The 27,440-nt window shown below is 41.6% G+C and overlaps 1 protein-coding gene across 1 annotated transcript; it reads right to left on the bottom strand.

Annotated features, from left to right (window-relative positions):
- Positions 1 to 11,847: 11,847 nt before the first annotated feature.
- On the bottom strand, positions 11,848 to 14,130 carry LOC124858167 (beta-1,4-galactosyltransferase 1-like). Its single transcript, XM_047350081.1, has 2 exons — positions 13,456 to 14,130; positions 11,848 to 12,529 (listed from the first exon to the last, which is right to left on the bottom strand). Exons 1-2 carry the CDS (start codon positions 13,834 to 13,836, stop codon positions 11,861 to 11,863), a joined length of 1,050 nt encoding a protein of 349 aa, XP_047206037.1. The 5' UTR covers positions 13,837 to 14,130; the 3' UTR covers positions 11,848 to 11,860.
- Between the last annotated feature and the right edge of the window lie 13,310 nt (positions 14,131 to 27,440).

Here is a 27,440-nt window from a genome sequence, read left to right on the forward strand (position 1 = left end):
TTCTTCTGTAGCCATGGTGAAAGAAACATTTTCTGACATCCTGAAGAGTTTCACTCTTTTTTGCCAGTTTGCTGCCCAAGGAAGTGACAAGTTATTGAAATCCTTCATAATTCACTCCATCTTCCTAGTTTATAAAACAGATTTCCGCCATACCATTTATTTCCATATCACATTAACTGTTCAGTTTCATGAAGCAGGGAACACATAATCAGTACAATTGCCCATTTTGGTTAGGAGGGGATGCCTCCTACTCATTACGGATACATAAATTTTAGCTTGCAGCTCTTGTGAGATCAGAATCAACCCGGCCCACCCTCCATACTGAGGTGATGAGGAATGCAGATGGACTTGTTTTAGAGGTCGTTTGCTGTTATGAAGACATCTTTAATGTAAAAGCTTCTCCTTGTGTTGTTGTCATCCACCCAGATCCTCAACTCCTTGTTGCCACTCCGGGTGGAACCAGTTGGCCCGAGTGAAAGAAAGGGAAATGACAATAAACAAGAAATACAAGGTCAGTTGATCATAACTGGTGTATGCAATGACACACTGGAGAAAAGATGAAGAACTGGTCAAAAATGGAGAAACAGAATCAAGAAAACAACATTAATTACCATAAGTACATTTAGTCAAAGAAGGGGGAAGCCTGCACCGTCCTAACTGTAAAGGCGAGGGTGCCATCATCATGTCATGTGAGTGTGTTGCTGCAAGAGGGATTGTTGCACTTCTCCTAATCTATGGCAAGATCAGGAAGGAAATAATGTTGGCAACCATGACTGAGCCTTGAGCCTTTGTTTCATTGCAAAATACAAGCAAATGAAAAATGCTGTTTTAATTCTGCACAATCAGGGGCCTCGGTCATAAGAGTGTGCAGCTTTTATACTAAAGGTTTGCAGTAGGGATTAATTACAAAACCTGTAGCGCACATAAAACGTCAGATGTATAAAACCGTGCATAGACGCATTACTGCACACTTTTACTTTATACATCCCACCTTACATGGAATTGGGCACAGCTGCACGTGCAGCTTTGACTGCCCAGTCCCCGCCCCTCAATACATATGCAAATTAGTATAAACACCTGGAAGGCACCCACCAGGGCCTTGTTTCAGAAGGCAGGGTTAGTGAAAACTCAAAGTAAGTTCTGGGGTTAGTCATGTGCATACCCTGGGTTTTTGGTTTCAGAAAGCCAGGTAGCCATTATCCTGTGTCAAGTTACCCCTGCAACACACTCTGTGAACCAACCCTGGTCAGTCGCAGGGTTTATTGAACTAACCCTGGGTTTGGTCTCCTCTTAGCTGAGACCTGGAACAAGGAAAGTGTCAGAAATGCTTTGATCTTTTCTGTAGAAGCCTGGAGACGTTGGACCACACATACTCTGCAGAAATCTCCATCAGGAGAGGGTGATCAGACCACTATTAGACGTCTTATTTTCACGATTGAATATATTTTCGAGCGTCTTTCGCCATAATCAATAATTTATCTCAATAACACAACGACTACACTTCATCTTTATGCCAGCGGTAGCTCTCTGTATAACATAGGTAATGCTGAAAATCCTTCAAAATTTGGCTTATTGGCTATTTCTGTGTTGATGTTAGGCATGATTTCCTGCTCTGCCGGCCTGGTTGTGGCTGTGATCCAGTGTCAGGCTGGAGGGCCACTTCAGGATCAGTTTTCGGTCGGGTCTCAGAGCTCTGTGCCTATCCCTAGCCTTGGGCTCAGTGGATGTGCCGGTGCCTCTCTCTGTTGGAACTCGCCGAATGGGGGTGCCTATTGGAGCATTGTGCCCCCAGTCCTTCCCTTTGTCATATTCTATCAGAAACAGGGGACTCTAGAGCAAGCACAATTACAGAAACAGGGATAAAGTTTGAACAAGTCTATTGAAAGCACAGGTTTACTCAGGATCCAGTAGGTGTCAGGTCTCAGAAGGCCAGCGCAGTAGGAGGGAGAGGATGGTTAGTAAGGGAGATGATGACTGATTGTTGTTGATAGAATTGAACTCTTACTTGGAAGTGGAGAAGAGAGTTCCTGGAGGAGATAAGTAAGCCACGGAGACTGAGGTTGACAGATCGTTGTGCTGTGTGAGCAGTTCCTCCAGATGGAGAATGGTGTAGGAGGGTGAACAGGCAGGATGTGGAAGCAAGCAGCAACACTACCAGCAGATCCAGGAAATCCAGGGAGGTCACATAGTTGCGGTAAATTCACTTAAGCGTTGACCGACCAGATAGGAGGCAGAACCACAACGGGTAATCCAGGACAGGATCTTTCTGACAGCAACCTTGAGGAAGGGAAACATAGTCAGATAAGACTTGGGTTTGTTCAGAACACAAGCAAGAGTAGAGTGAGGTCTATTGGTCCGATTCCCACTCTAGGTGAGCAGACAATCTGACACCTCCTCCAAGGTCCGGACAGCATTTGAAGCTCTCCCTTGATTGCTGCTGATGCTGAACAGCTGTGCGGCTGCGTTTGCCTGTCACACCCTGTGAAGAAAATGAGAACTGCACCCAACACAACACAACACAACACAACAAACCTGTGCACAGCTCTGTAGCCCGACACCTATGCCATCCTTGGACACCGTTCCCTGCCCGCTCCATCACAGTACCACTCATGTAGGGCCTTCTCCACGGTTCCATGGTGGCCTGGGCCCTCGTTTTTTGTAAAACTTAGATACCCTCACTTATAACATTTTCATGACATGCACATGTAGCGCCTTGTGGGAGGGCACACTTGATGGCATCCAGAGGGGGGTCTATTTTAATAACCCCACCTCTGGTGCCTGCACCCACCTCTAAATGTTAAGTTGCAGGTAGACATTGAGAGCTCTGCGGGGGGGCACTGTACGACAACGTGCACCAACTCCACATTTGAGCGGGCGTAGATAGGTTTGGCTACTTGGCGTCTTTAGATTGGAGACTGGTAGCAAGAGCGGGCCTCCTGGTTGGGGTCTTGGCTGCGGTTGGGAGTCCTTGCTCTGGGAGGCCTTTGGATGTCTGTGGCTCAGATCTCCTCAGTGTCTGTCTCAGGTCCTAGGGGGCAGGTATGTGGCTCCTTACACTCGCTATAGGAGAAACCCTATTTACACAAGCGCGCTCATGCATACACCCACAGGTGTTTGGATTCTAGTGTTAACAGATACAAAGATGTTCTATATTGATCTGCAGATGCCACTAAATACATCTGGCATTTATTAAAACCGTAGACGTTTAGGCATCTTAGCCGTCTCGTGTTGGGGTTTACCCCAGTGGATGAGAGGGTTGTATCCCTGCGCCTTCGGGTTGGGGAGAGGTCTCTGACTATCATTTCAGCCTACGGGCCGAGTGGTAGTGCAGAGTACCCTGCCTTCTTGGCGTCCCTGTCAGGGGTGCTGGATAGTGCCCCTCCCGGGAACTCCATTATTCTGCTGGGGGACTTCAACGCCCACGTGGCGAACGACAGTGACACCTGGAGAGGCGTGATCGGGAGGAATGGCCTCCCCGATCTGAATCCGAGTGGTGTTTTGTTATTGGACTTCTGCGCTAGTCACGGATTGTCCATAACGAACACCATGTTCAAACATAAGGGTGTCCATCAGTGCACTTGGCACCAGGACACCCTAGGCAGGAGGTCGATGATCGACTTTGTTGTCGTATCATCAGACCTTCGGCCGCATGTTTTGGACACTCGGGTGAAGAGAGGGGCTGAGCTGTCCACTGATCATCACCTGGTGGTGAGTTGGATCCGCTGGAGGAGGAGAAAGCCGGACAGACTCGGCAGGCCCAAGCGCATAGTGAGGGTCTGCTGGGAACGCCTGGCGGAGCCCTCGGCCAGGGATGTATTCAACTCCCACCTCCGGGAGAGCTTCGACCAGATCCCGGGGGATGTTGGAGACATAGACTCAGAGTGGACCATGTTCTCTGCATCTATTGTCGATGCTGCTGCCCATAGCTGCGGCCGTAAGGTCTGCGGTGCCTGTCGTGGCGGCAATCCCAGAACCCGGTGGTGGACACCGGCAGTAAGGGATGCTGTTAAGCTGAAGAAGGAGTCCTATCGGCTGTGGTTGGCTTGTGGGACTCCTGAGGCGGCTGACGGGTACCGTGAGGCCAAGCGTGCTGCGGCCCGGGCTGTGGCAGAGGCAAAAACTCGGGCCTGGGAAGAGTTCGGTGAGGCCATGGAGAAGGACTACCGGTTGGCCTCGAAGCGATTCTGGCAAACCGTCCGGCGCCTCAGGAGGGGGAAGCAGTGCTCTGCCAACACTGTTTATAGTGGGGGCGGGAGACTGCTGACCTCGACTGAGGACATTATCGGGCGGTGGAAGGAGTACTTCGAGGATCTCCTCAATCCTGCCATCACGCATTCCGTGGTGGAAACAGAGGCTGGGGACTCGGGGTTGGACTCTTTCATCACCCAGGCTGAAGTCACCGAGGTGGTTAAAAAGCTCCGCGGTGGCAAGGCTTCGGGGGTGGATGAGATCCGCCCTGAGTACCTCAAGTCTCTGGATGTTGTAGGGCTGTCACGCAACATTGCGTGGCGGTCGGGGACAGTGCCTCTGGACTGGCAGACTGGGGTGGTGGTCCCCCTTTATAAGAAGGGGGACCGGAGGGTGTGTTCCAACTACAGGGGGATCACACTCCTCAGCCTCCCTGGTAAGGCCTACGCCAGGGTATTGGAGAGGAGAGTCCGACCGATAGTCGAACTTCGGCTTCAGGAGGAACAGTGTGGTTTTCGTCCCAGCCGTGGAACACTGGACCAGCTCTATACCCTCTACAGGGTGCTCGAGGGTTCATGGGAGTTTGCCCAACCGGTTCACATGTGTTTTGTGGACCTGGAGAAGGCATTCGACTGTGTCCCTCGTGATGCCTTGTGGGGGGTGCTCCAGGAGTATGGAATCGGGGGCCCTTTATTAGGGGCCATCCGGTCCCTGTACGAGCGGAGCAGGAGTTTGGTCCGCATTGCCGGCACTAAGTCGGACCTGTTCCCAGTGCATGTTGGACTCCGGCAGGGCTGCCCTTTGTCGCCGGTCCTGTTCATAACTTTTATGGACAGGATTTCTAGACGCAGCCAAGGGCCGGAGGGGGTCTGGTTTGGGGACCAGTGGATTTCGTCTCTTCTTTTTGCGGATGACGTGGTCCTGCTGGCCCCCTCTAGCCAAGACCTACAGCATGCGCTGTGGCGGTTCGCAGCCGAGTGTGAAGCGGCTGGGATGAGGATCAGCTCCTCCAAGTCCGAGGCCATGGTACTCGACCGGAAAAGGGTGGCTTGTCCTCTTCAGGTTGGAGGGGAGTTCCTGCCTCAAGTGGAGGAGTTTAAGTATCTCGGGGTCTTGTTCACGAGTGAGGGAAGAATGGAGCGGGAGATCGACAGACGGATCGGTGCAGCTGCCACAGTAATGGGGGCGCTGTGCCGGTCCATTGTGGTGAAGAGAGAGCTGAGCCGAAAAGCAAAGCTCTCAATTTACCGGTCGGTCTACGTTCCTACCCTCACCTATGGCCATGAACTTTGGGTCATGACCGAAAGAACGAGATCACGGATACAAGCGGCTGAAATGAGCTTCCTCCGTAGGGTGGCCGGGCACTCCCTTAGAGATAGGGTGAGGAGCTCGGCCATCCGGGAGGGGCTCGGAGTAGAGCCGCTGCTCCTCCACATCGAGAGGAGCCAGTTGAGGTGGCTCGGGCATCTATACCGGATGCCTCCTGGACGCCTTCCTCGGGAGGTGTTCCAGGCACGTCCCACCGGGAGGAGGCCCAGGGGACGGCCCAGGACACGCTGGAGGGACTATGTCTCTCGGCTGGCCTGGGAACACCTTGGGCTCCCCCTGGAGGAACTGGAGGAGGTGTCTGGGGAGAGGGACGTCTGGGCGTCTCTGCTGAGTCTGCTGCCCCCGCGACCCGGTCCTGGATAAGCGGAAGACGACGAACGAACGAACGAACGAACGTTTAGGCAACATTGCTGTTGTAATATATGAGTTTCTGCAGGTGCAGAAGCAGACTGCTAGGGTGTTATCTTGTATTCTCTTCATCCTTCTTTCTCTCCTCTGTTCTTTACGCCTTATCTCCCTTTTTCCTTTTATCCTCACCTCTCTCTCTTTCTTGCTTCTTTCTATTTTTCTTTTTGTTTCCGTCTCCGTCAGTGTTTTCCCTGATGAATAGGTCATTTAGTGTTGTGTATTAATAGACAGGACACATCTTAACTCTGGATCTTCCTATAAACCTTCAACAAATTATCTTTCATGAATGTTCTGGCATTTTAGAGGCTAGAATAAAAATCAGTCAGCCAGAAGTTCTCATTCATTACAGTAGAACTGTTTTATGTTAAAACCAGACCTAATTCAGGCTAATTGGGCATTTGGCCGTGTATCAAATCAGTTGATATTTGAAAATATAGGTGCTTTACCAAGGCTACCTGTCCAGGAGTGAAGCTGTAGTACTAGTCCATGCATTTGGTTCTCTAATGCTGGACTACAGTATGGCTAAGTAACCGAAAATATTGCTGTTAATTTTTGTCTGTGTAACTTTACAAATGGCACCCCATAATTTTATGCTAAATGATTTTTATGAGAGCTTAAATCTCACATTACATACATAATAATAAACTTCATATAAGCAATAAGTAGGTTGTCTTTCATTCTAAATTCACAAGTTAATATAACCCCTCTTTGAACTGCCACCTTAACGTGGTGGAGGGGTTTGAGTGCTCGAATGATCCTATAGGCTATGTTGTCTGGGGCTTAAATGCCCCTGGTAGGGTCTCCCATGGTAAACAAGTCCTGGGCTACGGGTCAGAAAAAGAGTGATTCCGACGACTTCATGAGGAGTATTACAACAAGAGATGCGAGGCCATCCCCCAGTGGGCCCACCATCTGCACAGGGAACCATGAAGGACCGGTGCAAAGAGAATCAGGAAGCGGAGGTCTGTCGTGGCGACAAAAACCCGGGCCTGGGAGGAGTTTGGTGACGCCATGGAGAAAGACTACTGGTCAGGCTCCAAGCAGAGACTGGGAACTCGGAGTCAGACTTATTCATCAACCAGGCTGAAGTCACAGAAGTGGTCAAAAAGCTCCACTGTGGCAGGGCTTTGGGGGTGGATGAGATCCGACCTAAGTACCTCAAGTCCCTGGATGTTGTGGGGCTATCATGGCTAACATGCCTCTTCAACACTGCGTGGCAGTCGGGGACAGTGCCTTTGGACTGCCAGAACGAGTTGTTGGTCCACCTTCAGAGCAAGGCGGACCGGAGCGTGTGTTCCAACTACAGGGGGATCACACTCCTCAGTCCCCCTGGTAAGACCTATACCAGGGTATTGGAGGGGAGAGTTAGCAGTGTCCTCATGCTTTGGGAGAACAGCACTGCTTTGGTCCACTGTGATCTTCCTAAATGTTTCATTTTACACCGAGGGAGAATAACAGCCGACAGTTCAGAAAGTCATGGTTTGAAAACCAGAGGAGCACAGCCCATCATAGTTATTAAAAGACTGATATACAGCATAAAGGGTCTGTCCTACAGCTAAGTTGGGTGATATCCAAGTTTTTTGGGAAGTTTTGTGTTTTCTCATTTCTGTTTCATTCGAGGCTTAAGGATAACGATAGTAATACAAATAGTCTACCTTTGCAAAGATACAAAGTCCTTCCTGACACCTCAGATGGAAGTGGAATGAAGGAAGCTGATGAACAAAAATCTTTGTGGTCAGATCCTGTTTGACTGGTAACGATGTTTGTAGCAGACCTGGGGTTGTAGAGCACATGGCTCCACATCAGGTATGTTGAAGCAAGGAAGTGGTTTATGAAAGAAGACAAAAATTATTCCACAACATATGAAATAAAACCGGGACCTTTTGGGAAAAAATAACAGCGCACGTTTATGCAAATCACACCTCAGATTCGGCCAGAAAACAACTTCTGGTAAATCTTTGGAGCCGTGCCCTGACATCCGCCCAACTTCAAGATTTCCTCCACCTTCAACGTGTTTGCAATTTTCTTTTAAATTCAGAAGCTAATTCAGAACTGCCCCCTAGTGGCTAGTTCGCATTGCAACCATGCCAACTTAATAAAAGCACCGGAAGCATTGATCCTGAACAACGTTTATGATGCCTTCATAAACGGATTAGGACTATTTGGGTTTTTGTCCGTGTTTTAAATCCACATTTTTTGTTCAGTTCAGTTTATTTTGTTCTGTATGGCTACCTCGTAATTATATGTTAGGAAATCAATCATGTTAATGCAGCATCCAATTAGAGATGCACAAGAAAATAAATAAAGTCCTTCACTCTGTCATTTGTGGGGTGTTTAATGTATGTAAAGATGGATTAGGTTTTCTGTCTGTATGGTTGCTGTGCTGGCATGTCACATAACTGAGGAGAGACCAGCAGAATATTTGGGAGGCAAACATGAAGAAATCAATCAGGTGGAAAAGATCAAACTGGAATATAAATACTTTCGAATCATACCAATTCAGCGTGAAACTCAGATCTTTGTGTCAGCCTCGTTGTTTGTCTGTCTACAGTCTGACCCAAAGGTTCCCTCCGATATTTAATGACCCAGATGGTCCAGTGGTATTTTGTGGTTTTGCATATTTTTTACAACTTTGTGTTTTTGTGAAATTCTGCATTGGAAATGCATAATCTTGGTATCTTGCTATTTTTATAATAATTGTACAGTTGTCAAGATAGTTTCTTAAAATAAATCATGATCATTGGTTTTACAGGTCCAGGACATCCTTCTCCCCAGCAACACTCCCCAGCTTGTTCTGGGGGATCCTAAACATTCCCAGGCCAGAAGATCCCTGTAGTGACTTCCAGTGTTTCCTCCCAGTGGGAGATGCCCAGAGAAACCTCCAACCTGTGATTTTTTTTGCTTTATACATTATTAGAGCTGCTTGTAGTTTAACTATGTCAGTAGGTTTTTATCATTTTGATTGTATAAATAGTTGTTTAGTATGATCCAGGTTTTTCCTTATGTTTTTCACTGTTCAAGTTTTGAATCATGTTTCTGTTTATTTTCCTGGTCATGCTTTTGTTTTTTCGTCTTGTTCATGTTTTGTCAAGTTTGGTTTTTGGATCTGGTTATGCTTTTGCTTCATGTTTTTCTAGTTTGTGTTCAACAGTCTGTTTTGCTCCAGTCACGTTTTGTTCTGTTAATTAAGTTTATTCAGTTCACCTGCTTCAAGTTAATCTGTCTCCTTACTTCACCTGGTTTTCACGCCATATATTCACACCTGTTCTGTTAGTCTTCTCGGAAACATCTTTCACTCTCATGCTCATGACCAGCTCTCATATCTAGTTCTCTAACCAAGTCTTGTCTTTTTTTTGATCATGCCATGCCTGTCTTGCCTGCCCGTTTGTTTTGTTCCTGCCTCCTGCTGAATGTGAGTTTTTATTATTAAACCTTTTTTTTTTCACTTACCATCACGCTGCCTGCTCGTCTGCATTCTGGGGTCCAATTCCAAGTAAACCGTGACAGAACCGTGACAGAGTCAGTCATTTTCTATACCGCTTCTTCCATAGTGGTTGCAGGGAAGCTGATCTCCAGCAGTTTATGGCAGGAGGCGGGGCTTGCAGGGCTCAGATATAAATATTTGTTTATTTTGATATTTTACGTTGAACGAATCTGATGTGAGGTTTCCAGTTCAGTTTATCATCAATAAAACCAAGACATTTGACTTCAATCATCATTTCAACATTCAATTAATTTATCTGCATTTTCACTTCCTTGTCTGTTTTAAAGTTCCCAAAAAACATTATTGTGGTTTTGCTCAAATTAAAGACAGTTTGTTGCAATTAGAACCATATTTTTAGCTTTTTCATTTCCTTGGTGACACTGAAAAATGTAGTTTTATCACCAAATACTACATATTTCATAGGTTCAGATATTTTGCAAATGTTGTTTACATATGATATAAAGAATTTAAGACCTAAAACTGACCCTTGCAGAACCCCACAAGCAATGTCCAAACACTGTGAACTCACATCCTCCAGTTAGCTCGTGCTTTCTGCCACTTAAATAACCTTTAATCCTCTGTAACACAAGTCCAGAAGCTGCAATTTGTCAAATTTGTTAGCCATAGAGAGAACATTAGCCAGGTGGACTGAGGGTAAGGGTGCGCAGAGTCCTTCTTGCCGAACCTTCAAAAGTGCCCCAACACTAACCGCTGCACCACCACTCAAGATCTCAGTGAAGTTAGGGTCAATAATAAATGAAGAAAAATGCCCAGAGAAGACTGTCTGATGTTTATGAGTTCCTCTCTTGTGAAGTTGAACACAGAATGGTGGCAGAGGGCAGATTAAACACTCAAAAACAAAGTACAAGAGAGCGAAGTTCCAATACTGCCATTAATGCCGCTGTCACGGATGGTCTGTGTTGAAAACATTATTTTATTTGAAAGGAGAGAACGCTGAGTTGGAGGCTGCAAGGATGAAGATGTTCTGACCTGAATTGGGAGTGACCAGAATAGACAAAATTAAAAAATGTTCAGTTCAGAGGAACAGATAAGGGTTGGGCTGTTTGGAGTTGAAGTTTTAGCAGCCAAATTAAAATGTTTTGGACATTTATTCTGGAGAGATAACAGGTACTTTGGACAGAGGACTGTGGACATGGATCTGCTAGGCAGGAGGACGACCACATAGGAAGACTAACTTACTAAGGAGGCTATAGTAGGTGTAATAGTAAATATGATGCAGGCCATCTCAGCCCATCTATGCCCTGCTACATCTGCTGTGGTTTGTTATTGTGGTGGTTGTGGTTTCAAGCTGGCTTTGACCCTGTCATTCCTACAGGTGGCAGTGTTCCTCCAAGAAACTCATTGCAGTGTTTTAAGTGGCACGACTGCTTCCTGCTTTCCATCCCAACACTGTTCTGGCTTCAGTCAAAAGTCTCTCAGCAAATCAGCTGCATTGAACAAACTCTCTTCACAGAAATAAATGCCCAACCGATCTCAGATGCTTGCATATAGAAATCAGTTTGTTCTGCGCTCCCTACCGGGGTAAGAGTCCCACCTGGGGTTAGCCTCAGTAAAGGTTTTAGCTTGGAAACCAAAAAGAAATAAACTGTATGTCCGGTAGTCAATAATTATATTGGAATGGTATTTGGTGATTATGAAATAGGAGGAACAAATGCACGATTCATCTGGAGCAATTGAAACTGGTATAAAATGCTGGAAAATCCAAAGTAATGCTTTTTATTTTTAAAACATTTGTTGCCTCAGAGAACATCCTGTTAATCAGAGCTGCCCAACTGTAAAACTTGGTCACCAGTTAAAATTTCAATGTTATGTTATGTAATGTTCAATTGATCTCCAATTTTAAGGTGAACCTTGGTTTCTATTACAGAAACAAGTCATGTTTCTGCCTCAGAGCTCAGAAGCTTCTGATAACAGCTACTTTTTTATGTCTGTACTTGATTATGTTGATGTTTATTTATGTGCTTTAACTGGTTTCCTTCAAGGCTTCACTCAAGTGTACCTCTGTGATCTGAGATCCATCGCTGGTTGTAGCCGCCAGACCCACCAGGCACCATAATGTTTATCTGAGAACAACTCTCAAAGTACTTATTGAGAAGATTACTGAAAAAACAGAAAGCAAATGAAGAGGATTGGTGAAACAGATGAAAATGGATTCCTCCATGCACCAGATTTATTTGTACACTGAAACTGAAAAAACAACTTTCATCAGCTTATAGACCAAAACCTACTTCAGGTTTAGTGGGTTTGAGCCCCCACAGGAATAAGAGTCTCAATCAACATAAACACTGTTTCTTATCTTAGTTGCATGTTGGTGAAACTAAAAAAGAGTTTTACATGAATGTTAACTTTTGTTTTGATCGAAAATGTAAGCTGTGGGACAAACTTAATTAAATCATTGTTCAACTAAAGACCAGGACTCAGAGTTGGTGATCAGCCTGCTGGAGTCTGAACATCTACAGTAATAAATGTGTACAATAAATCCTTCCTAATCTTCCTGACTGTATAACTGAGAGAATTAAGTCCATCTCTGTCAATAGTTTGAGGCGTTTCTTTCAGTTTCTGAACATTATTTGGATTACGATCGTTGTGCAAATCTCTTCCATGCTTGATCATCTTGTACCTTCCGATGACAGAGTCTGGTCGGGATATGGACATTCCTCGGAAAACGATCCGCTGGTATAGATCGTCGTCCTCACCCCCCCAGCCCCAGAACGTGTTTGAAAAGCCGTTAACTTTCAAAAACTGCTGTCTGGACAACGCTGTGACCCCACCAAATATGTTGTTGTAGGGTAATAAGAAGTTAAACTTGTCTACAGCAACAGATAAGTGTCTTGGCTTATCAGAACATCTGTAGAGGTTACGATCATTGAGAGGTACCAGGTCTATATCAGAAAAGACAAAACACTCATAATCATACTCCTTCAGGGCTTCAGTGTGTCCAATATTCATCAGTTTAGCCCGATTAAACACTCCGTCTCCCTCCTGATTGATGACATACACACTGTAGTCCAGCTGCTGTCGTATGAGGATCGGATGGAGGTAATGCAGCCAGTGGCTCAGGTGTTCATAACGATTTCTGAATGGGATGATGATAGCTACCTAGAAGATGGACGTAAAGTACCGTTAAAATGCAGAATCTTTCATTGTATGGTTTATTGACTGAATTTATATAGCACCTTGACCATCGTACCAGCCACTCAAAGCACTTTACACTAGAGCCACATTCACCCAGTCGCACGCATTCATACACCAATACATTTGAGGTTAAGTATTTGCCCAGGGGCACATCAACATGTGGCAGGAGGAAGCTGGAATCGAACCCACAACTTTCAGATTGCAAGATGACTACTGTTCCCTCTTAACTCAGCAAGATCTATAAAATATAATTCCTCTGAGTGAAACAGAGTCATTTTAGGCAGAAACAGCATTTCTTTGGGAAGGAAAAGAACAGATTTTTAGCAATTTCTTTCAGTGTGGGACTGACCACATTCAGTGAGATCTACAAATTATAAAGCCTTTTCAATGATATTGAGGGGGGAGGGGGTTTAAGGAAGAAATGTTAGCTTGTCAAAAAATATTTTTAAATACTTCATGCTGTGCACAGGACAACCTGTGCTACAATTTTCCAAAAGACCTGTTTTTAGTTTCACTAAATGAACTAAACCCCAAGTAAAGAAAAAAAAAAACAACAGTTAAATATGTCAAAAAACGCGCTAAACTGACAATTTGCTGTAACCTTCGGCATACAATATACGTAATTTATTGGTGTTAATATTGTTTGACCCCTAAAACAAAACCACTGGGAGAACCCTCAAAATGAGACCCTCAAGCAGGTTGAGTGTATTTCCGCGGCGCGCTCTTTCGCGGGGGCGCGCCCGACCTCCCCCTATTAGTTTTAGGCAGATCTTCACTTTTCAAGTTCGTATGATAAAGCTGTTGTTTTTTTTAGGGCTGTTTTGCGCCATCATCATAAATTAATCTATAAAAGTTTTAAACTTAATTTAAATTAAGTTCCATCCACCTACCTTTTGTTTTGCGACACAGTTGGCTGGTTTATACCGTCCTCCCTGCTGAAGCAGCGGACCAAGATGCTGCCGGACGTCCTCCAGAGTCCGGTTGGTTCTGAACTCCACATAAAGAACTCCCTGGAGGTTCGGTGGGATGTCGGGGCACGGCTCCAGAGGTCTTCCAGAAGCTGCTGGCATCGCTGTCCTGTTTTGGTGGAATTCTGGGACTGCAGTTGTCTTCTCTATGTTTAAGGAAGTTTTATTTGTTGTATTTACCAAATGATGTGGATCAGTAAAGAAAAGTAAATCATTATTTTTGCTGTAAAATAAAAACACAGCAAAGCATATCAGGCTGAAAACAGCAAAAAGCACCAAGAAGTTAAAGATAGTTTTTAGCATTTTAATTAAAGCAGATGATCAGTGTAGCTGACGCCTCTGTTTGCAGCTCTACCTGTGACCTGTTTTTAAGTCAAACCACAACCACAGGAGAGGCTTTTTGTTTGTTTTGTTGATTACCTTGGAACAGTTTCCTCATTTAGATTTCCTTATCATATACCAGATACGTCCCTTCATCTGCTTGTTTATTTTGGTTTTCTGGAAAAGAAATGAACCAGAAACATCTAATCTGGTCCAATATTTGGAATTTTCATCCACTAATTTTGCTAAAGTTATTGGACAAACTGTGATGTTTTGTTAAACAGCCTGACTGCATCCATGGCAGGTTACCGTCACCAACTCTCCACAGAACCGGTTATTGGCATCAAAGTTGAACTATCATGTTTTTCAGGAAACTAAAAATGAAAAGCAGGAACCTGGTGGCGTTGTTTTATGTTATGCTCTTGTAAAGCATGCTGAAAAAAGGTTTTGTTCACTGTAATTACATTTAGAAAGTTGTTAAACAAACCCACTATGGAATAAGCGGTAGAAAATGACTGACTGACTAAACAAAATACTTTTTAGTCTACATTACTTAAGCAGACCAAAAGGATAGAATTTGATTATATTTAAAATATATTTTCAAGTTTATTTTACTTAAATATTCTTTGTAACTCCAACTAAACTCGCATTAATTGTACAATACAGTTTATTTTCAGTTTACATTTTCCTTAAAACTACATAGAGATGTATTAAATGCCTTATTAAACTTAGCTTTACTGTAGTAATCGTTTAAGACCTTATTCTTTAAGAAAAATAAAGAAATCTGTATAATACGTTGTGAAAAATGTATTGTCAAATTTGACATCCAGTACAAGGAATCTTGAATCAAAGAGATTTCAAACTGTATCTAAATTGAAACTTTGTAACACATTTACACTTATTAAATTCTTATTCAACAGCACCAATAAAATGACAATACTCTCTTTAGGGCAGACTGAACTTAAACATCTACCAAGAAGTCTCCTCACAACAGGACAGCTGACATTTCCTGACACTTTTATGGAAGAAACTGTTTAAAATGAAATGGGCTTTAAGCATATCTAAAACCTGTAATAACCCAATTAGCTAACTTAAAATGCGAGTGACTGTATTTATGACCCAATCAACAGAACTGCTTGTTTTCACTAAGTAACAAATGCATATAGAAAAGGTGATCAGCACCATATTTTCCATACTTATAACTGTCGCAAAATGGCAAAAAGACCTAAATCAAATCATATTATACAGTGAAGACTGAAGAAAAATAAACATGTATTTAACAGTGCATAGATTTGGACTTTTTGATTGTTTTAGGTAACTAGTTATTAGGGTGACAAAGAAATGGCAAAATATTGAATAAACTTAGGTTTCTTAACATGCATTCACAAGCAGTGATCCAACTTTTAGAGCTGATTGTTGACCTCTAGATTATTTCTAATTCCTAATTTTGTGAATAACCTTTTGTCCAATGGAGTCAGGATTTAGACGGTGTTTTTAAGTGTCATCAATGCTGAGAAATAGAATAAAACTTCTAATTACCATCAAAACTAGGTATGACAAACCCTAGATTTACCCTGCAACTTGACATGAGAAACGTCCAGCCTAGAGGTCCGTTTAGGACAAAGAACAACCAGTCCTAGAAGTAATGATATGGGTCAGATCTCAACATCAGAGATGTAATTCTAAGTGAAAAATTAAACTCAAATTTATACACAAAAGTGCCTTGCACCATTACTTTAAACACAGAACTGTACAAAAGTTAATAAAAAAAGTGATAACTGTAATTAAAGTCTAATAAACTGCCATCAAGCAGCGATTTGAGTCTAGCATTGTTGGTTTTACTTCATCAGTTCTCTGGTTTCAAGTGTCAAAATGTTTTTTCCATTCAATGTTTTTTCAATGTGCTTTAATTCAGGAAGCATCTTAGTGGTTTCCAAGAATTTAGCTCCAGTGCTCCTGTTGTCCAGAGGCCATTTGTGTTGTTGATTCTTGATTTAATTTTCATTTAATCGAAAATGCTAACCAGGACTAAAATATGTCATTCCAGTTAAATTCTCCTTTTGTCAGTGAGCAAGTTGGAGTGATGTGGAGCCTGCAGTCTCCCTCATAATGCAAGAAAGAAGACAGAAAAAGGTATTCAGGTGAACAGGATTTTGTGTGCAGCTGTAAGGGCTTCTTTAATATTGGGATTTTTATTATTCATTGTGGTTTTATTTTATGTCATATTGCATGAACAAGCTGTAAGACTTTTTTGTGTGCTCATGTAATGGTGTAATGGTGACACTCTGCAAACAGTAAAGGAAAAGTTTCATATTATTTGGTTGTAATACAGTTATTATCAGTATAAGCAAATCTGCATCAATAAAGGCAATGTTATGTTTATTCAAAAGATTCAAGATGAGGTTCTCTCTGTATGCTATGAGTTTGATGGCACTACAACATGCTATAGTGAAGTTATTGACCATTTTATGCATATATCTTACTGAATATTTGGCTATTTAGGCCAAGAAATGTAGTATGAAAAACGTGAGATCACATACACATACAATGATTTAAAGACAATACACCTCTCCTTGGCGACTTTATTGAATATTTCTCCATCATATTTTTCTGGTGTTGCAAATTGCAGACGGTCCCTGCGCATTTGAGGAGCAGTGTTCTCTGCATAGAGAGAAATTTTGGTTTTTGGAGAAGGAATGTGCCGGAAACACCAAATCTGGACCAACATTTTCAGAATCAGAATCAGAATCAGAAAAGCTTTATTGCCAAGTACGTTTTTGGACATACAAGGAATTTGTTTTAGCGTAGTTGGTGCAATACAATACAAATTAAACAGTATAAACAAATCTACAATATAATATAAATATATGTGCACAGTTTTAAGTGAGTGAGAGTAAATATAGAGCAGTATAAGATGCAAGAGCAATACAACAGTGCAGGTGATCATTGTGCAAGTATGGCAGTACAAGTTTGAAAGTACCTCTGCTATTTTCACAAGATCCGTTAAAGTGAATTGACAAACTGTGCTGCTTTAACTTTAGCATGTTGTTAAACAGCCAGTCACTGACACAGAAACAAACCTTGTAACTTTAAGGCTGAACTGTTTTTTTTTTATTAATTTGCATGATATTGTGGGAATATTTTTATTAGCATCCATGTGTTTATTGTGTTGTCAAAATAAGGTGAGATCTTGTCATCTAATCCATGCAGCATTCATTAACTGCTCACTGTTAAATCAATAAAAGGTAAAATAGGTATCCTTTTGTGTAACCTTGAAAACTGGCTCAGAGTTTATCTGTTCTTTCTTTCTAGGTGAAACGACTAAAGGAGCTACATCCACTAACATTTACTTTTCCTTCCCATAGAAAGGACTCCTGGATCAGTGCTTCTTTGTTCTTTTTGTGTCTCTGCTCTGTTCTCTCAAACATCCAGTCGGTCGTGGCAGATGGCCGCTCACACTGAGCCTGGTTCTGGTTCTGCTGGAGGTTTCTTCCTGTTAAAAGGGAGTTTTTCCTCTCCACTGTCGCTACATGCATGCTTAGTATGAGGGATTGCTGCAAAGTCAACACCAGTGACTGTCCACTGTCTCTACATGCTCATCCAGGAGGAGTGAATGCTGCAAGTCACTGACTGGATGTAATCTGCTGGGTTTCCTTAGATAGAAAAACTTTTTATCCAATTTGAATAAAAAACTAACTCTGACTGCACTGTTCAATGGTTATGATTAATTGGAATGTATGAACCTGACTGTTGTGAAGAACCTTGAGACAACATGTGTTGTGATTTGGCACTATTTAAATAAACTGAATTGAAATTGAATTGAATTAATGTTAATAAAACACTTTGTCAAATTAGTTTTCAGAAATACTTTTGATTTTAAATCGATTTAAGCACCCAAGATCACGTTGAAAGGTCCTTCAGACAGGACTGACAAAATAAAACCATATTTTTTGCAGCAACCACCCCATTAATCAAAAATGTTTGGTGAGGCTCAAAAAGTTTCATTTTTTCTTTGTTTAATTACAAATAAATCTGACATTTTAACAGTTGCAATAATGGTTGCACTGAAAATTATTCTTTAACAGGTTATTGCTGTGTAAATTTCTCAAGAATTTTACATAAGAACGGAAAATTGGATGTGGGTCTGTAATTTATTAAATCATCTTTAATTTCTTAAATCATCTTGATCAAGCAAAGGTTTCTTAAGTAAAGGTTTAATTACAGCTACCTTAAAACCCTGTGGTACATATCCATTTACTAAGGGTAGATTAATCATATAATCAGAGGAAACACTTCTTTAAATAATTTGGTTGGGGTTGGGTCTAACATATAAGTTGAAGGTTTAGATCATGCTAATATTTTTGATAACTCAGGAAGCTCCACAGGATCAAAATGTCAGAGCCTCGATGTTGCTTTGTGTTGTTTGCCTGTTATTTACACTGTACACACTGTTATTTACACTGTACACATTGTTATTTACACTGTACACAGAGCTGCCGGTGCCAGAGGGCAACAGGTGCAACCTGTTAACTGCTCATCAGGAGGAGCTTAAAGAGGCTGAGCAGTCATCACTGCAGTGCCTGAGTGTTTGCAAGTGTGGTTAATTCCTAGCCCTGGCTCCAGTTCCTGTCTATGTACCACACCGAGTTCAAGAAACCTGAATATCTTCTGAATCAAGAACCAACTGACTGCCCCGGGTTCTCACCCTCACCAGCCTCTTGCAAATCCTACCCACCCTCCAGCAACCGCTCTGGCATCTGCACCTAAAGCTCTCTCTCAAGCCAAGTCATCTAGTGGATCATCTTCTGGATCAAACCCAAGACTTACTCAGTGATTCTGGCTGCTCACCTCGGAGCTACCCTGAACCAAGCAGCAGAACCAACCCCTCTCTCTCTCCAGGCTCTGAATTTTCCCTCCCTGAGTTGGACTCCTTGCCGCCATCCAGTGACGATCCCGGTTCCAGTTTCCAGATTCATTTACCATCCTCTTTCATTTACCATAAGCCTGTTAAACTTTTTCCCTGTCTCCTGAGTGTTCCTCTGCATGTGGATCAAAAGTGTTAAAAAAATATGACACAAAACAGTCCAAACACAGATCAGGTTCTACAGTTACATCCAATGTTGTCTCACTTGCTGAGGATGAAGTAATCATCTTCAGGAGTATGCCAATGATTTTGTTTTTAATAGAATCAATTTTATTTAAAAAGAATCCCATAAAGTCATGACTGCTGAGAGCTAAGGGAATGGATGGCTCAACAGAGCTATGACTCTGGGGAAGTTTAGCAACTGTACTAAAGAGAAACCTAGGATTATTTTTGTTCTCTTCTATTAATGAGGAGAAATAAGCTTTTCTGGCTTGGCGAAGTGTCTGTTTCAACAACAGTAGGCTATTTTTCCAGATTAAGTAGGAATCCTCCAGCGCCATTTTCTCTCCAATTTTCTAACATTGTGCTTTAAAGTACTCAGCTCTGAAGTAAAACCAGGGAGCTATCCTCCTATGAATAATTACCTTTTTTTTCAAGGGGGATGCATTGTCTAATGCACCACGCAATGATGAAGAAACACTATGAACAAGAGAATCAATTTGTGAAGGAGAAGAAACAAAATTATTGCCCTCCACTGTGTTTTTCTGTAATAAAGAGGAAATTAAAAGTGGAATAGATTCTTTAAAGGTTGTTACAGCATTGTCTGATAATGATCTACTATAATGAAATTTTCTTTCAGGTGTGGAGTACTCGGTTAAATTAAACTCAAAGATTATTAAAAAATGGTCAGACAGGACAGGGTTATGAGAAAATATTCTTATGTCTTTACACTCAATGCCATATGTCAGCACAAGGTCCAGAGAATGAAGACAAAGGTGGGTAGGTTTGTTAATGTTTTGAGCAAAGCCAATTGAGTCTAAGATAGCATTAAACGCTATATTTAGGCTATCACTTTCAGCGTCAACATGAATGTTAAAATCCCCCACTATAATAACTATCTGTATTTAACACTAAATCAGATAAAAGGTCTGAAAACTGATCTAAAAATTCAGAGTAAGGGCCTGGTGGACGGTACAAAACAACAAACAGAAGTGGTTTTAGTGTTTTGCAATTTGGATTAGGAAAACTAAGGATTGAATATTCAAAGAGTATATTCAAAGAGTTGTAGCTATTGATTGGTTTGGGACTAATCAATAAATCGGACTGAAAGATGGTTGCTACTCCTCCTCCTCGCCCATTATTTTGAGGTATGTGGAAATTTAAATAATTCATAGGAGCTGACTCATTTATAGTAACATAATCCTCCTGCAGCCAGGTTTCTGTGAGGCAAAATGGATCAATCTGATTGTCAAAAATCAAGTCATTAACTAGCAAAGTCTTTGAAGAGAAAGATCTTATGTTCAGTAGGCCACATTTAATAGTTTTTTTGTTTTATTTTCAGTGTGAGTTGTGTTTATTTTCATGAGATTTTCCTGATTTCCTCCTTTTAGATTATTTTTTAATCTATTCAATTTTGGCCGTGGGCGAGACACTGTCTTAATAGGGTAATGGGCGGGTAGCAGTACAGAAGCTGCAGAGAGGATTGTTAAACTACTACCCTGCTTCCTGGTCTGAACCCTGGGTTGTCAGAGTTTTGGAGAACTAATAAATTCAGTCAGATTTCTAGAAAGAAGAGCTGTTCCATGCAAAGTGGGATGGATGCCATCTCTCTGGATGAGACTAGGTTTTCCCCAAAATGTTTGCCAATTATCAATGTAGCCCACATCGTTTTTTGGACACCACCTAGACAGCCAGCAGTTGAATGACAACATGCAGCTAAACATGTCGTCACGTCCATTGATGTATGTATTTACGGTGTGTGCGAGGGTGTGTGTTTTTATGTGTGCACATGAGGGTGGGAATGTGTGATTGTGACTGTGTGTGCCTGTTTTGTGTGTCAGGTTGGGTTTTGGGCTGCTCCCTCTCCTACACCTGTTTAGGCTGCCCATCAAATGTGGGGCCTATATCCTCCCCGCCACACTACCTGCCGATTGTTGGTGTCTATGCTCGCCGGTGTACTTGTGGTTCTTGGTATCCAGGGCAGGGTGCTTTGGTGTGTACTGGCTCACTCCCAGTGACTGCTTGCTGGGGCCTGGACCCCTGGGCTCTGTCGGGCCTCTGCTTGGGGAGTGTGATGGAAAATTCTTTTTAATGGTCTGAACTTTTCTTTACCTCTCTCCTCTCTGTGTTTTGGTTACTTAAGAGCAGATGGGCTCTAAATTTCTTATCAGGAGTTTTATGGTTAACACTCCCTGAAGTGTTATATCTCAAGGGATGGTAGATGGGTGCCCTCATAAATAACTTTGTTACTTCTGATCCAGGGTGGGGTCTAGGGGCTATATTTCCAAACTCTTTTTATTTGAAGTAACACCCACATACTGTTTAAATACTGTCTGTAAATTCTGTACGGGGCTCTGCTTCACTGACTAAACTCAGTGACAGTGTCTTCAAATGCTGAATGCCTTTGAATAAACTTATAAAGACAAAGTCGGGTCTTTCTGTTGTTAATGAGTTGTCTTCTCTCTCACTTTGATAAGAAAATCCACAACAATTTGGCGTCACAAACAGGATCCGACGAGCCAGAGGAATTCCGCAGGAGGGGATAAGGACGCCTGGCAAGCCTGAAGACAGTGTCCTCAGTCCATCTCCATTTAACAGAGGGGAGTCCTAGTGCCTGCCTGCAGCTTCTGGCCAATCGGATCCGGACCATAAATCTGCAAATATATCTGGGTGAGAAGTTTCTCTGTATGATATAATATATATTATTTGTTTTTTACACATTAATCATCATCTCCTAACAAATTGATTAGGTTCCGGAGTTGGGAGAGAAAGGACATCGGCTGAGGGCCACTTAACCCTGTAAGGAATACAAGGAGGTTCTTATTGGTAACAATAAGATAAAGCAAAACACAGGGTTTTGCGGGTGGTTTTTTGCAAATTTCTACACCTTATCAAGGAGAAAAGCCAGACGGTAGACGTGCCGTTGAACGGGTCAAAAAATGGGTTCCGGAACCTCAAAGGCATCAGGGGTGTGTCCTTCACCAGACTCTGCGATTTATAAAATAATGAAGAAAAAGGTGGAGATGATTGTGTTAAATATGCTTTAATTTGGGAAGAAAAGACAAGTTTTTTTTTCCTGCAGGAAGTTTCGTTTGTCTTAAATACTGCAATCAGTCAGAAGAAAAAAAAGGTAAAAGTGAAAAGGGATATTAAAGATGGGAAAAGAAAGTTGTTTTAGAAAGGAGTATAGTGCATGTTCCTACGACCGCCCAACTGTACCAGACTGGTAACAGGGCAGCTTGAAGCGCAGAAGCCACTCAGGAGAGGCAGCAGGATTTTTGAGTTTTGTTTATGATTTGTTTTCTTTGAAAAAAAACTGTTTGCTTTCAGTACCAGAAGAAAGGACATTCCACTTCAAGGTCACGATGCAGCTATGTGGAAGATCGTCTGTTCTGATGCTAATGATTGGTATTGCAAGTATTTTTACTCCTGTGTTTATTATGGAAAAGGTACAGCAAAGACAATGCGTGACTAATCTTAGTAATTACGCCAATAATACTAATGAGCTGATTCGAATAGAGATTCATCACTTTTCTGACTACCATAATCATGCTAATAATGTCTGGTGGCAACTGATGCATCAAACCGTGAGGAAGATAAGAAAAGACAGTTGCTATGTTTGTTGTTTGATTCCACGTGCTATTAATGATCAACCATTTTTGGTACCAGTTCCTATTGACACTGCTTATACTCTAGCTACTTTCTTTCCACATAACCGGTTGGTGGAGGTCATTTTTCCTTCGGTGAGGAATTATACCATAAGGCGAAGCAGAAATGTTAGTAGATTTTCTAGTGAGACTAATTTAATATGTGTTACTACAGGAATTCTTTATAGATTTTGGGGTAATAGGAATCAATAAAGGATCCAGATATTTGTATAGCTCATGAGGAAAACACACCTTATTTCCTTGGAAAGACAGAAGGTTGCAAAACTATTATATCTGTTTCATGTGCTTTACTCAACAGACATAAATTTGAGTCATGTCCTATCAAAACTGCTGCTTATACCATTTCAAGATCTTCAGTCCCAGATCCCTTTGTGTTAACTCTTAATCTTACAGCCTTACCGAATGGAAGTAAATTGTATGACCAGGCAGGTAAATTAACCAGGGTTCTTGTTACTTTTCCTAGTAGAGATGGGTACTCATGTCCTAAGAACATGGTTTGGATGTATGGAAATAGATCATATCTGTATCTGCCTGCTAATTGGTCTGGAGTATTTTATCTAGCTCACTTACTACCTACAGTCACAACTTATAATTCAATCAGCCCATTATTAGAGAGGAAGTGTTCACTGTTCTGACCAAGGAGCAGCAAGCTCTTAGAACATGAGTTTGCAAAATAAAATGGCTTTGGATTGAGAGGGTTGGTGTTTGTCATGTAATTGGGGAACAATGTTGCAATTTTTATTCCTGATGTGTCTAAAAACATAAGTATCCATGATAAATTAGAGGGGTTGCTGATGACTCAACAGAAAGAAAATATGGGTTCCTCTTGGAATCCTTGGTCCTGGTTCATTACTGGTGGTTGGACGTCCTGGTTAATAAAGATTGGAGTAATTCCTTTATTTTGATTTTGATTTTGATTTTTTATTTTTATTTTTCTTTCATGTTGTATTGTTTCAATGGTTAAAGGAATGGTAATGAGACTGATAAATGTTTCCATGTTAAAAGTTGATATGGATGTAGACGTAATTTCTGTTTGTAATGACTATGGTGATTCTGCATTTGAGATAACAGATGGTGTGGATAACGATGGATTTTATGTTGCTTAAGATGCTATAATGATGTAATAACTCTAAAATGTTTGGGGAGTTAATACTGATGTTCAGCATTCTAGTGGTATAAATAGAGATTTGGAGATGTATTCTTTTAAAGTGTTGTATATTCTTTTTTGTTGGTTTTACTTTGATTATTATCCTGGGTGATGGTTTTGTAGAATTTTCCTTTATTTGTGATTATCTTGTAATCAGAAGAAAGGAGTGTTGTGGAAAATTCTTTCAGTGCTCTGAACTTTTCTTTACCTCTCTCCTTTCTGACCTCTGTGTTTTGGATACTTAAGAACAGATTGGCTCTACATTTATTATCAGGAGTTTTATGGTTAACACTCTCTGAAGTGTTGAATCTAAAGGGATTGTAGATGGGTGCTCTCATAAATAACCTGGTTACCTCTGACCCAGGGTGCGGTCTAGGGGCCATGTTTCCAAACTCTTTCAAGTTTCAAGAGATAACACCCTCATTCTGGTATAAATACTGTTTGTGACTTCTGATCGTTGCTCTGCTTCACTGACTAAACTCAGTGACAGAGTCTTCAAATGCTGAAATGCCTTTGAATAAACTTATAAAGACAAAGTCTGGTCTTTCTCTTGTTAATGAGTTGACTTCTCTCTCACTTTGATAAGAAAATCCACAACACTACTTTTAAGGCTAGGCTTAAAACTTTCCTTTTTGATAAAGCTTATAGTTAGAGTGGCTTAGGTTATCCTGAACTATCTCTGTAGTTATGCTGCTATAGGCTTAGGTTGCTGGAGGACATAATGACCACTTTCACCCTCTTCGCTACATTCTCACACTACTCTCCAATTTTGCATTATTTGCTGTTATTTCAGCTTTTAACCTTGTTCTCTCTTTTCTCTTCCTAGAAGCTACACCTGGCCTGACTCTGTGTCTACCTGTGACACCTTTCTGGAGAGGGGCATCGTCCAAGCTTCTGCTGGCAACAACTTAATGCTCACCCTCTACCGATGATCCACATAGCCCTGTCTTTTAGTGTTTAACCCTTTCTCTCTCCTAGACATGGCGATTGACTGAGCTTCTACTGTAACTAATTATATGTTCTCTCTTTCAGACTCTAACCTTGAAAACTGGATCAGAGTTTATCTGTTCTTTCTTTCTAGGTGAAACGACTAAAGGAGCTACATCCATTAACATTTACTTTTCCTTCCCATAGAAAGGACTCCTGGATCAGTGCCTCTTTGTTCTCTTTGTGTCTCTGCTCTGTTCTCTCAAACCCCCAGTCAGTCGTGGCAGATAGCCGCTCACACTGAGCCTGGTTCTGGTTCTGCTGGAGGTTTCTTCCTGTTAAAGGGGATTTTTCCTCTCCACTGTCGCTACATGCATGCTCAGTATGAGGGATTGCTGCAATGCCAGTTGAAAACTTTTTATCCAATTTCAATAAATAACTAACTCTGACTGCATTGTTCAATGGTTAGGATTAATTGGAATGTATGAACCTGACTTGTGTGAAGTGTTGTGAATTGGCGCTATATAAATAAACTGAATTGAATTGAAATTGAATTGAATTAATGTTAATAAAACACTTTGAAAATTAGTTTTTCAGAAATACTTTTGATTTTAAATTGATTTCAGCACCCAAGATCATGTTGAAAGGTCCTTCAGACAGGACTGACAAAATAAAACTTAATTTCTTGCAGCAACCACCCCATTAATCAAAAATGTTTGGTGAGGCTCAAAAAGTTTCATTTTTTCTTTGTTTAATCACAAATAAATCTGACATTGTAACAGTTGCACTGAAAATTATTCTTTAATTTTGTACCTTTAGACAGGTACCAAGATTTTACATGTAGACTTTATAACTGTGACTTTATAACTATACTTGCTCACATCTGCAGCAGAGAAAATATAAATAATCAGACAAATATTGAGATGAAGAAGAGGAGGGTCATGCAGTCTCGAACATTGTGAACTAAAAGATTGTTTGCCCTCTTGTTTACTCCAGAAATAACAGAAAAATAGATACAAGTGTTACGGTTGCTGAACTCAAGAAACCTATTCTCTTTATTCAGGTCTACCTCATCTGAACATGCCACAGCAGCGATGTGCTGCAGCTCGTCAGTCTCCGAATTTAAAAAGTGCCATCGCTGTCTGTGAATGTCTGGGACAGCCTGTAAAATTCTCCTGGAGTTTGGTGTAAGAGTTTGAATTTGTCATCTGAGGTTTTAGAGAATTTGACTGTGGATTTAATAGTTTGAAGGGCTTTTAACTCTGGATGGGGCTCATCAAAGAGTATTTTGAATATTGCACAGTTTGATGTTTGCAGAAATGATCATTTGCAAGGTGCAATTGATGCTCACAATGATATTAATGTGCCAAAATCTATTATTAAGAAAGAGCTGAAATCTCTATTGTAGTGACTTAGTTGAAAGGAGAATTAAATCATTCATTATTGTAATTATTCATACCCCTGGCAGATGTTGGTTTAAAGTAATCTTTTCATTTTACCAACATGTCGCTTCTGTCTGGAAGTAATATTAACATTTTTTAGTTCTGACTTGAAGCTAATACAGAATCTGTGGAGGGAGTTAAAGATTATGGTGATGGCAAGGAGCCCTTCCAACCTAAAAGACTTGAGGCTCATCGTCAAAGATAAACAGTTAAAGAACCAGAAGAAACATGCAAAAAACTGCTCAGCAATTGTAAAAAGGGTTTGGATGCTGATGAAAAAAATATTTATGGTCACATCCTGTTTGTACAGTAAAGATTTGTGTAGCAGAGCTGGAGCTGAAGAGCACAGGTCTCCACATCAGGTATGTTGAAGCAAGGAAGTGGTTTATGAAAAATGTTTGGTGGCAAGATGCTACAAACTCAGTTCAATTCAGTTTTATTTATATAGCTCCAATTCACAAGACATATCGTCTCACTTTATAAAGTCAATTCAGTCGAATCATAAAGATTTCAAGTCAGGTCCATATATTACAATAAATCCTAACTGTTTCAGTTTATTATTCAAATTAGTTAAAAAGTTTTCAATCTAAGGAAACCCAGCAGATTGCATCCAGTCAGTCACCCGCAGCATTCCCTCCTCCTGGATGAGCATGTAGAGACAGTGCAGCAATCCCTCATACTGAGCATGCATGTAGTGACAGTGGAGAGGAAAACTCCCTTTTAACAGGAAGAAACCTCCAGCCGAACCAGGCTCAGTGTGAGCGGCCATCTGCCACGTCCCACTGGGGGTTTGAGAGAACAGAGCAGAGACACAAAGAGAACAAAGAAGCACTGATCCAGGAGTACTTTCTATGGGAAGGAAAAGTAAATGTTAATGGATGTAGCTCCTTTAGTCGTTTCATCTAGAAAGAAAGAACAGATAAACTCTGAGCCAGTTTTCAAGGTTAGAGTCTGAAAGAGAGCACATAGAGTTAGTCACAGTAGAAGCTCAGTCAGTAGCCATGTCTAAGAGAGAGAAAGGGTTAAACACTGAAAGACAGGACCATGTGGATCATCAGTAGAGGGTGAGTTTTAAGTTGTTGCCAGCAGAAGCTCGGACGATTCCCCTCTCCAGAAAGGTGTCACAGGTAAACACAGAGCCAGGCCAGGTGTAGCTTCTAGTTAACACATAGTTCCAGTGTCTTAAGTTCCTGTTCTTGTAATGGTGTTTTCCGTGAAGTTATTTGGTTGACACCCACTGCATTATTTGCATAACAGGTCCCTGTAAAACAAAGAGAGCTTTAAACGGCATATACCACGGCTTGTCAGCTGTGTCTTGC

The sequence above is a fragment of the Girardinichthys multiradiatus genome, chromosome 21 (assembly GCF_021462225.1).
Source record: "Girardinichthys multiradiatus isolate DD_20200921_A chromosome 21, DD_fGirMul_XY1, whole genome shotgun sequence".
In the NCBI taxonomy this organism is placed as follows: domain Eukaryota; kingdom Metazoa; phylum Chordata; class Actinopteri; order Cyprinodontiformes; family Goodeidae; genus Girardinichthys; species Girardinichthys multiradiatus.

Bases quoted from the DNA above. Each gene is read 5' to 3' on its own strand.
- LOC124858167 (XM_047350081.1), bottom strand. From the start codon at position 13,836: ATGCTAAAAACTATCTTTAACTTCTTGGTGCTTTTTGCTGTTTTCAGC. The intron at 12,530-13,455 runs GTAGGTGGATGG...TCCATCTTCTAG, and splicing joins ACTGTGTCGCAAAACAAAAG to GTAGCTATCATCATCCCATT.